The 11,903-nt window shown below is 42.7% G+C and overlaps 1 protein-coding gene across 1 annotated transcript; it reads left to right on the forward strand.

Annotated features, from left to right (window-relative positions):
- The first annotated feature begins 493 nt into the window (after positions 1 to 493).
- On the forward strand, positions 494 to 11,506 carry LOC115132008 (short-chain dehydrogenase/reductase 3-like). The gene is made up of 6 exons (XM_029664168.2): positions 494 to 1,131; positions 2,826 to 2,972; positions 5,689 to 5,808; positions 9,725 to 9,963; positions 10,280 to 10,405; positions 10,645 to 11,506. Exons 1-6 carry the CDS (start codon positions 880 to 882, stop codon positions 10,727 to 10,729), a joined length of 969 nt encoding a protein of 322 aa, XP_029520028.1. The 5' UTR covers positions 494 to 879; the 3' UTR covers positions 10,730 to 11,506.
- Positions 11,507 to 11,903: the final 397 nt, after the last annotated feature.

Here is an 11,903-nt window from a genome sequence, read left to right on the forward strand (position 1 = left end):
ATTGTTTGAATATGTGCTGTCCTGGGAATAGAGATATATGATGGAACTTGAGCCTACAATCAGATGAGATTTCAAAATGATCTCATGTTGAATATTGTCACCTTAAAACACGATCTTTATGGCATTACTGATATCTAGAAGAAAAATAAACGCACACCTATTTAGGCGAGGTGCTGGCTAGCGGAGTAGAAAACTTGAAAATTAGAGAGACTCACACTCTAGGACCTCAGATGCAAAAATGTAATTACCAACGTTTCGACAGCCAAGCTGTTTTCATCAGGATAATCACCAGTGTATTCAAACACAAGGCAATTTCAATTATAGGCTACAGATAACACATAGGCAACTTCTATATAGTTATGACAGCCTATTGGCAATTCACAACATAAATACAGTGGTGGTTGTAAACTTGATCATGCAACCCCTGTCCTCTGCAATTCATACTTTTTCCCCATGCGACTTTCTCCTCTCGCAGCTCTCTTGGGGGTGGAGAGAAGGAAAATGAGCAACAGCCGTTAACTCACAGTTAAATCGGAGGGACTTTAATCTCCAACAACTGTCAATCAACATTAATGGGCTATATAAAGCCATATTGTAGTCATACCCGTAGTCAGACAGTGCTGGGATTGAAAAGGCTAAACATAGTCGAAGACGTAAAATCCAAATATTGTTGGTTGTTTGGCGCACGCATGGTTGGCATTGGCACTCAATGTCAGCTATTGTCACTGCATGTTCGTACTGTGCCTATTATAACAGAGACTTATGTGTCAACCTCAAACTGGAGTGATGATAATTCTGTCGTAGAGGGGTAGTGTTATGGAGAAGACTTAAAATTCCAACATCTGGCATCCACGCACTTTGGGAAGGTGTACATTGCCTATGTGGATAGTCCAATTGTATTCTCAGAAAAAGGCATCTTTATACCTCAAAGTCGTAATGGAACTAAATAACTTGGGACACGCTTTGATTTTCCCGTTCAACATCCTCTTCTGCATATTAAAAGCATGCTTTGGGTTGTTGCTCCCGAGCAGACGGAAGGACCTACGTGGAGAGGTGGTGCTGATCACCGGCGGTGGACGGGGCATCGGTCGGCATTTGGGGAAAGAGTTCGCAAAACATGGGGCAAAAAAGGTAAACAATCCCTGTGCGCTATTATGCATTTGTGCGTCATTGCGCATATCATCAATATGATAAACGCACAATGGAAAAGCAATCTACTGCAAAACAGTCATCCACCACTGTAGCGTGCTCACATCACTTTGTACAGTTTATGTAATCTTGTTTAAAAAAAAATAGAATATGAACAAGAATCCATTAACATTTTACCTCATGTGAAAGTTGGGGAGAAGAAAGAGCTGTTTGGAGATGTTTTATAATTTATACTCTATTTGATGCAAGCACAACTTCAAAACCTATTGTATTGTTGGATAGCTTCAGTTCTATTAAAAACGTGTCTATCAGTCTCTCTCGGTGTGTTTGTTTTCCATGTGAAATGTAATTGGGAAAGCACAAGTACTCACTAAAGTAGGCTAGTGGAACGGAGCCTGAACTCCTCTCGCCCCCTAGCTGACCTGGTGGATGTATGATGTGTAGTGTGTTCCCTTCCCCATTCATTTAATTGTAAAGGCACACAAACACAGGTGTTTCCTCAGTCCCTGATTGTAAAGGCACACAAACACAGGTGTTTCCTCAGTCCCTGTGCTTTACAATGGGTTGATGACAGGTTGGGCGGTTGGCTCCGTAGTGCTACAATGATATTTGACTTTTTAACCTCAACTCTAGCCTCTCCGGGTCCCCAGTGACTGTACAAGAAAGTTCACTGACAGGGTAGTGGAAGGCACAGTTCGGTTCAGTGAAAATATTCCTTTTATCACCGACGCATTTGTCATTGTTGTAAAATGATCTGATGGTTATCTCTGTCTATGTGTCTGTGTGAGAGTCTGGTGAATGTGTCTGTGCATGCGTGTCGTGTGTGTGTGTAGTGGGGCCAGTAGTTAGACATCCAAGGTTATCAGTGTACGGGGTCCCTCTGGGGACGGATATTAGATCTTTGTCTCTGGTTTTCACTCAAACTGCAAATCAAAGAACTTGTGTCTGCTCAAAATCTCTAGCCAATGCCTCCTCCATGAGCCATTCAAGATATAGCACTTTACAATGCACAGCAATCTCAGACAGATGGGAAAGATGTTAACGTAATAGAATATAATTTCATACCTTGAACTACCTGAGCACTGGTTTAAGAAATGCATGCAATGATCATTAATCTACAAAACACACTTTTCTTGCCGCCTAGAAAGCCTGTTTTATTTGTGATTCCTACAAGATGACACAAGTGGCCTCCCGGGTGGCGCAGTGGTCTAGGGCTGTGCCACCAGAGAGACTGGGTTCGCGGCCAGGCTCTGTCGCAGCCAACCGCGACCGGGAGGTCCATGAGGCGACGCACAATTGGCCAAGCGTCGTCTGAGTTAGGGAGGGTTTGGCCGGTAGGGATATCCTTGTCTCATCGCACACTAGTGACTCGTGGCGGGCCGGGTGCAGTGCACGCTAACCAGGTCACCAGGTGCACGGTGTTTCCTCCGACACATTGGTGCGGCTGGCTTCCGGGATGGATGCGTGCTGTACTAAGAAGCAGTGTGGCTTGGTTGGGTTGTGTTTCAGAGGACGCATGGGTGTTGTAGCGATGAGACAAGATCGTAACTACTAACAATTGGATACCATGAAAATTGGGGAGAAAAGGGGGGGAAAAGAAGTCCAAATATGCATTCCCAGTCTCAGGCCAATAGACTGTTCTTTTTGACCTTTCGCCCCTGTCTGCCTGTTGTCAGGTGATCCTGTGGGGCCGCACTGAGAGGTGCCTGAAGGAGACCTGCGAGGAGATCTCTCTCACCACCGGAGTTGAGTGCCACTACTTCCTGTGTGACGTGGCCAATCGCGAGGAGGTGTACAAGCAGGCCAAGGTGGTCCGAGAGAAGGTACTGTAGAGAACCTCCGATATCCTGTAGCCCCAGCCAAATGAACAACCCAGTTCCTATATCATTTAGTCCAACCAGTCTTTCGAAGGTTGCCTTTGGGATCTTCCACTGTACAGTGTTTTACAGGGATGTATGATGTATCAGCTTTAAAACCTGTTGTGACCCGGGGGCAGTATTTTCATTTTTGGAAAAAAAACGTTCCCGTAGTAAACGGGATATTTTGTCAGGACAAGATGCTAGAATATGCATATAATTGACAGCTTAGGATAGAAAACACTCTAAAGTTTCCAAAACGGTGAAAATATTGTCTGAGTATAACAGAACTGATGTTGCAGGCGAAAGCCTGAGAAAAATCCAATCCGGAAGTGCCCCATGTTTTGAAAGCGTTGCGTTCCAATGAGTCCCTATTGAGCTGTGAATGGGCTATCAACCAGATTACTCTTTCTCCGTATTCCCGAAGGTGTCTACAGCATTGTGACGTAGTTTTACGCATTTATGTTGAAGAATACCCGTAAGCGGCTACATTGCGCAAGTGGTCACTTGATACTGCCAGAGAGATTCTCTCGTAAAATACAGAGGTAGCCATTACTCCAATCGGTCCTACTGAAAAACTAATTGTTGCGATGGATATTATTGAATAGATATTTGAAAAATACCTTGAGGATTGATTATAAATAACGTTTGCCATGTTTCTGTTGCTATTGAGCTAATTTGGAATATTTTTTTCTGTTTTCGTGACTGCAATTTCCCGGCGATTTCTCAGCCAAACGTGAAGAACAAATGGAGCTATTTCGCCTACAAAAATATTATTTTTGGAAAAAAGGAACATTTGCTATCTAACTGGGAGTCTCGTGAGTGAAAACATCCGAAGCTCATCAAAGATAAACGATTTAATTTGATTGCTTTTCTGATTTCCGTGACCAAGTTACCTGCTGCTAGCTGGACAAAATGCTATGCTAGGCTATCGATAAACTTACACAAATGCTTGTCTAGCTTTGGCTGTAAAGCATATTTTGAAAATCTGAGATGACAAGGTGATTAACAAAAGGCTAAGCTGTGTCTCAATATATTTAATTTGTGATTTTCATGTGATTTTCATGAATAGGAGTATTTTCTAGGGATATTTATGTCCGCTGCGTTATGCTAATTAGTGTCAGGCGACGATTACGCTCCTGCATGCGGGATGGGGAGTCACTAGATTTTCTGGTACTTTGTATACTTTTTAGCCAGTAGTTCTGAAAGTAGAGCTCACGACCAAAGTAGTCCATGAAAATTGTGTACTACGTCAGTCAGGTATGTGCAGATATATGCACCACGTCATGGCTCTCTCTGCTATGTGTGCATCTTCCTACCTGTCACTCAAATGGCGAGGGCTAGAAAATAAAATAAAAAATGTCACAGCTTCCAAAAAAAGTCGCTTTCAAACTAGGGATTTTGTGGCTAATTGAGGTAAGACAGCAATTCTGCTCATAGATTATGCATGTATGAACTACACAGTGACACATTCAGCCCAAAGCTGGAGGTTTAAAAAAAACACTTAGTCACCAAAGTTCCAGAGCATGTCTAACTTCACTAGGGTAGGGGGCAGCATTTGGAATTTTGGATGAAAAGCGTGCCCAATTTACACTGCCTGCTACCCAGGCCCAGAAGCTATGATATGCGTATAATATATATATTTGGATAGAAAACACTCTAAAGTTTCCAAAACTGTTAAAATAATGTCTGTGTATAACAGAACTGATATGGCAGGCGAAAACCTGACAAATCCATCCAGGAAGTGGGAAATCTGAGGTTTGTAGTTTTTCAAGTAATTTCCTAACCATTATACCTTGTCTATAGGGTCATATTGCACTTCCTAAAGCGTCCACTAATGTCAACTGTCTTTAGAACGTTGTTTCAGGCTTCTACTGTGAAGGGGGAGCGAATAAGAGCTGTTTGAACCAGTGGTCTGGTTGTAAAGCCTTTAGTTTAGTCACGCGTGAGGCCGTGAGCGCGAGTTCCCTTTCATTTCTAAAGACAAAGGAATTGTCCGGTTGGAATATTATTGAAGATTTATGATAAAAACAGCCTAAAGATTGATTCTATACATTGTTTGACATATTTCTACGAACTGTAATGGAACTATTTTGACTTTTTGTCTGGACTAAGTGCCCGCGCATTGTGCATTTGGATTACAGGACTAAACGCGCAAACAAAAAGGAGGTATTTGGACATAAAGCTGAAATTTATCGAACAAAACAAACATTTGTTGTCTAACATGGAGACCTGGGAGTGCCATCAGATGAAGATCATCAAAGGTAAGTGATTCATTTTAACGCTAGTTCTGACTTTTGTGACACCTCTCCTTTGCTGGAAAATGTTTTTCTGTGGCTAGGTGCTGACCTAACATAATCGCATGGTGTGCTTTTGCCGTAAAGCCTTTTTGAAATCTGACACAGTTGCATTAAGGAGAAGATTAACTTCAAAATGGTGTATAATACTTGTATGTTTGAGGAATTTTAATGATGGGATTTCTGTTTTGAATTTGGCGCCCTGCAATTTCACTGACTGTTGTCGAGGTGGGACGCTACTGTCCCACTTGTTCGATAGGCTTAACAAGGATTCAAATAAGACATAATTATCGCTCACTTATCAGTCTTGCAATTTAATACAAAGGGAAACAAAGTAATAAAACTGAGGTAAGCCTTTTAACAGAATGTTTATTTTTGTCTCTTAGGTAGGTGACGTCACCATTCTGGTGAATAATGCAGCAGTGGTTCATGGGAAGAGTCTGATGGACAGTGACGATGATGCCCTGATGAAGACTCAACACATCAACACACTGGGCCAGTTCTGGGTGAGTGTTGAAAAATATATTTCCTTTAGTACTGTATGTTGATACAGGAAAGTACTAATTCGTTATGGCTTGTTTTATGTATTGAAGCATTTTATGAATTTGGATATGTTTCAGTTATTTGAAATATAAGAGTCATCTTTCCACATTACAATGGGGCAAAAAAGTACACTGCTCAAAAAAAGGGAACACTTAAACAACACAATGTAACTCCAAGTCAATCACACTTCTGTGAAATCAAACTGTCCACTTAAGAAGCAACACTGATTGACAATAAATTTCACATGCTGTTGTGCAAATGGAATAGACAATAGGTGGAAATTATAGGCAATTAGCAAGACACCCCCAATAAAGGAGTGGTTCTGCAGGTGGTGACAACTTCTCAGTTCCTATGCTTCCTGGCTGATGTTTTGGTCACTTTTGAATGCTGGCGGTGCTTTCACTCTAGTGGTAGCATGAGACGGAGTCTACAACCCACACAAGTGGCTCAGGTAGTGCAGCTCATCCAGGATGGGACATCAATGCGAGCTGTGGCAAGAAGGTTTTCTGTGTCTGTCAGCGTAGTGTCCAGAGAATGGAGGCGCTACCAGGAGACAGGCCAGTACATCAGGAGACGTGGAGGAGGCTGTAGGAGGGCAACAACCCAGCAGCAGGACCGCTACCTCCTTCTTTGTGCAATGAGGACCAGGAGGAGCACTGCCAGAGCCCTGCAAAATGACCTCCAGCAGGCCACAAATGTGCATGTGTCTGCTCAAACGGTCAGAAACAGACTCTATGAGGGCCTGACGTCCACAGGTGGGTTGTGCTCACAGCCCAACACCATGCAGGACGTTTGGCATTTGCTAGAGAACACCAAGATTGGCAAATTCGCCACGGGCACCCTGTGCTCTTCACAGATGAAAGCAGGTTCACACTGAGCACATGTGACATACGTGACAGAGTCTGGAGACGCCATGGAGAACGTTCTGCTGCCTGCAACATCCTCCAGCATGACCGGTTTGGCGGTGGGTTAGTCGTGGGGTGGCATTTCTTTGGGGGGGCCGCACAGCCCTCCATGTGCTCGCCAGAGGTAGCCTGACTGCCATTAGGTACCGAGATGAGATCCTCAGACCCTTGTGAGACCATATGCTGGTGCGGTTGGCCCTGGGTTCCTCCTAATGCAAGACAATGCTAGAACTCATGTGGCTGGAGTGTCAGCAGTTCCTGCAAGAGGAAGGCATTGATGCTATGGACTGGCCCGCCCGTTCCCCAGACCTGAATCCAATTGAGCACATCTGGGACATCATGTCTCGGTCCATCCACCAACACCACATTGCACCACAGACTGTCCAGGAGTTGGCGGATGCTTTAGTCCAGGTCTGGGAGGAGATCCCTCAGGAGACCATCCGCCACCTCATCAGGAGCATCCCCAGGCGTTGTAGGGAGGTCATACAGGCACGTGGAGGCCACACACACTACTGAGCCTCATTTCGACTTGTTTTAAGGACATTACATCAAAGTTAGATCAGCCTGTAGTGTGGGTTTCCACTTTAATTTTGTGTGACTCCAAATCCAGACCTCCATGGGTTGATACAAAAATTATCAATGGAAATCAAATGTGTGATTTTGTTGTCAGCACATTCAACTACAGTGCCTTGCGAAAGTATTCGGTCCCCTTGAACTTTGCGACCTTTTGCCACATTTCAGGCTTCAAACATAAAGATATAAAACTGTATTTTTTTTGTGAAGAATCAACAACAAGTGGGACACAATCATGAAGTGGAACGACATTTATTGGATATTTCAAACTTTTTTAACAAATCAAAAACTGAAAAATTGGGCGTGCAAAATTATTCAGCCCCCTTAAGTTAATACTTTGTAGCGCCACCTTTTGCTGCGATTACAGCTGTAAGTCGCTTGGGGTATGTCTATCAGTTTTGCACATTGAGAGACTGAATTGTTTTCCCATTCCTCCTTGCAAAACAGCTCGAGCTCAGTGAGGTTGGATGGAGAGCATTTGTGAACAGCAGTTTTCAGTTCTTTCCACAGATTCTCAATTGGATTCAGGTCTGGACTTTGACTTGGCCATTCTAACACCTGGATATGTTTATTTTTGAACCATTCCATTGTAGATTTTGCTTTATGTTTTGGATCATTGTCTTGTTGGAAGACAAATCTCCGTCCCAGTCTCAGGTCTTTTGCAGACTCCATCAGGTTTTCTTCCAGAATGGTCCTGTATTTGGCTCCATCCATCTTCCCATCAATTTTAACCATCTTCCCTGTCCCTGCTGAAGAAAAGCAGGCCCAAACCATGATGCTGCCACCACCATGTTTGACAGTGGGGATGGTGTGTTCAGGGTGATGAGCTGTGTTGCTTTTACGCCAAACATAACGTTTTGCATTGTTGCCAAAAAGTTCAATTTTGGTTTCATCTGACCAGAGCACCGTCTTCCACATGTTTGGTGTGTCTCCCAGGTGGCTTGTGGCAAACTTTAAACAACACTTTTTATGGATATCTTTAAGAAATGTCTTTCTTCTTGCCACTCTTCCATAAAGGCCAGATTTGTGCAATATACGACTGATTGTTGTCCTATGGACAGAGTCTCCCACCTCAGCTGTAGATCTCTGCAGTTCATCCAGAGTGATCATGGGCCTCTTGGCTGCATCTCTGATCAGTCTTCTCCTTGTATGAGTTGAAAGTTTAGAGGGACGGCCAGGTCTTGGTAGATTTGCAGTGGTCTGATACTCCTTCCATTTCAATATTATCGCTTGCACAGTGCTCCTTGGGATGTTTAAAGCTTGGGAAATCTTTTTGTATCCAAATCCGGCTTTAAACTTCTTCACAACAGTATCTCGGACCTGCCTGGTGTGTTCCTTGTTCTTCATGATGCTCTCTGCGCTTTTAACGGACCTATCACAGTGCAGGTGCATTTATACGGAGACTTGATTACACACAGGTGGATTGTATTTATCATCATTAGTCATTTAGGTCAACATTGGATCATTCAGAGATCCTCACTGAACTTCTGGAGAGTTTGCTGCACTGAAAGTAAAGGGGCTGAATAATTTTGCACGCCCAATTTTTCAGTTTTTGATTTGTTAAAAAAGTTTGAAATATCCAATAAATGTCGTTCCACTTCATGATTGTGTCCCACTTGTTGTTGATTCTTCACCAAAAAATACAGTTTTATATCTTTATGTTTGAAGCCTGAAATGTCGCAAAGTTCAAGGGGGCCGAATACTTTCGCAAGGCACTGTATGTAAAGAAAAAAGTATTTAATAAGAATATTTCATTCATTCAGATCTAGGATGTGTTATTTTAGTGTTCCCTTTATTGTTTTGAGCAGTGTATATATATATACATACAGTACCAGTCACATTAAAAATCCTACAATGTGATTTTTCTGGATTTTTTTCTCTCATTTTGTCTGTCATAGTTGAAGTGTACCTATGATGAAAATTACAGGCCTCATCTTTTTAAGTGGGAGAACTTGCGCAATTGGTGGCTGACTAAATACTTTTTTGCCCCACTATGTTGATACCACAATATATGAAGGGGAGAAGTTATGTTTTTAGAACTCTATCTACTACTGGTCTCAATATGACTCCCTGTTTGAAATGAAGGTTAAATAAAAATAATTAAAGAATCAATAGATCTGAAATCAAATGCTGGTACCTGAGAAAGCTTGCTGACACTGTTAGAAGGATCTCATGATGTTGGAGTTTGTCTTCTGATTTGCTCTGATGGGATGTGGAACAGGTTCGGTTCCCCAATTCCCTCTGAGTGCTCCAACTCCTCTCCTCCTCTTGCGAATTCCTAAAGGTAGGAAGGGAACTCATTTTGAGAGAAGTGTGAATGAATGGCTTGGGAATAGTAGTGAGTGGAGCAGAACAATGTGCAGACGGTCATGTTTCTCTCTTTCTCTCTCCCTCTCTCCAGACCACCAAAGCTTTCCTACCCCGCATTCTGGAACTTTGCCATGGCCACGTGGTGTGCATCAACTCCATCCTGTCCCTGTCCTCCATCCCGGGGGCCATAGATTATTGCACCTCCAAGGCATCATCCCTGGCCTTCATGGAGAGCCTGACCCTGGGCCTGCTGGACTGCCCAGGGGTGGGCTGCACCACCGTGCTCCCCTTCCACACCAACACAGACATGTTTCAGGGCATGAAAGTCAGGTGAGTGTGCCCACCATGGGATACCATACATTGGTACTACCATATATTGAGTCTACCATATATGGCACTCTAGTTGTTTTACAGTGGGTCAGCCAGTAAGCACAGTCAGCACACAGAATTGACACATGGACTCAGAGGTTCCATAGAAAGCAATGAATGGAATGTCTACACGGACCAATCCCATTCACACATCAGTAACAGGAAGAATGAATCGATATTGTGAAAGAAATACACCAAGACACATTTGACAATATGACTTACAGGGTTAAATAAAAGTGAAGTGAAGGTAAAGTGTTGTAATGTGTTCATCCCCCAGATTCCCTCAGCTCTTCCCACCGCTGAATCCTGAGCTGGTGGCCCAGCGGACGGTGGATGCCGTCCGGACCAACACGCCGTTCGTCTACTTACCATGGACCATGCACGCTCTCGTTATCCTCAAGAGGTAGGGGAACCGAATCCCAGGCACGACACCAGAGTAGCCTACTACTAAGTTAGATGAGGCGGTGACACTGGGTCTTCTGAGTGCCAACATCTGTGTTAGCCCTCTGAACTAAAGCCCTAGGGATTAGCTTGGGGAGCTAACACAAGTCTTCAGGTCTCAGACAAAGTTCACCTTCATCTAAGTGTGGTTCAATGATCTATCTCTGTTAGATAAACATGCTCCATTCTCTTCTCCAACAGCCTCCTGCCTCAGGCGGCCCTGGAGGAGATCCATCGCTTCTCAGGGTGCTACACCTGCATGGACACCTTCAAGGGACGGACATAGGAATGGAAGCCAGGCACGAGTACTGCCCTGGTCGTTCTTGAATTGCGGTGGCATTTGCATCGCTTGCCTTTGCAACCATGAAAAACACATATAAAATGACATAGTTACACATCATAAATGTTTTTGTATATACTGAACTGTTTATAAATGGTAGAACATAATGCAAGTCCTTTATCCTGCAGAACTGTGGGTTTAGGCATTGTTTAAAGTACTTTGTGTATGCAAATTGGCTTGTCCCACTAGTGATGTGTAGAATTGTAGTGTTTTAGAGATGCTGTATCTATCTATTATTATGAATGCTAGAAAGTGAACTAAACTATTTAATATATTGTATAGATCAATTAAAACAAAGGCTATTTAAATACCTATTTTCTTTACTAGTATAACGTGTCACTCAGTTTCATGTCATTGGTGTTACCGCCTTGAAAATCACTCATTACAAAGATTAACAAGGACTTCAGTGGCAAACTGTTATCGGGGAAGGGTCTATATTAAAGAGAACTCTTAGCTAATCACACCCTTATAGTATGTCATAAATTGACGGATTCCATTGTTAACTTGGTGTGTCTAAATCCAGTGTCAGTTGGTGTTTAGATGAAGGGGGAAAAAACATTGTGAGCAAAATAATTAATCATATTATTTTTAAAGGATTGTTCACTTTAGATTTGAGCATTTGTGGCCTCCATGTCAGAAAATCCTTATTTACCTAAAATGTCTCATTGGTTTTACCATCCTTGGTGTTAATAATCCACCTGATGGCACAATGTTAACGTGATGGTAAAATTTGTAAAATCTACCATGTTAATTTATTTAGAATGGGGAAAATGTACCCAAATACATTAAACTAGAAAAATGAAGTTAATTTTCTCCAATGCCTTGGCCAAATGCCACTGTAATTCAAGAATAACCTGCACATTAGAAACATTAACGTCGCAGCTTGAGCACCTGTTGTGTAGCTCTTAGTGCCGTCTAAAAATGAAATTACAGTTGCTAATGGTAGAGCACAGACGGGGCCTTCAGAAAGTATTCACACCCTTGACTTATTCCACAGCCTGAATTCAAAATGGATTACATCTCAAATATTCTCGCTCACGCATCTACACAATACCCCATAATGGCAAAGTGAAAACAACATGTTTTTAGACCTGTTTGACAATGTATTGAAAATTAAATA

This window comes from Oncorhynchus nerka, linkage group LG7 (genome assembly GCF_034236695.1).
Source record: "Oncorhynchus nerka isolate Pitt River linkage group LG7, Oner_Uvic_2.0, whole genome shotgun sequence".
Taxonomy (NCBI): Eukaryota; Metazoa; Chordata; class Actinopteri; order Salmoniformes; family Salmonidae; genus Oncorhynchus; species Oncorhynchus nerka.

Coding starts and splice junctions, on each gene's coding strand:
- LOC115132008 (XM_029664168.2), top strand. CDS start 880: ATGTGGATAGTCCAATTGTATTCTCAGAAAAAGGCATCTTTATACCTC. Junction 1,132..2,825: donor CAAAACATGGGGCAAAAAAG/GTAAACAATCCC, acceptor GCCTGTTGTCAG/GTGATCCTGTGGGGCCGCAC. Junction 10,406..10,644: donor GCTCTCGTTATCCTCAAGAG/GTAGGGGAACCG, acceptor CTTCTCCAACAG/CCTCCTGCCTCAGGCGGCCC.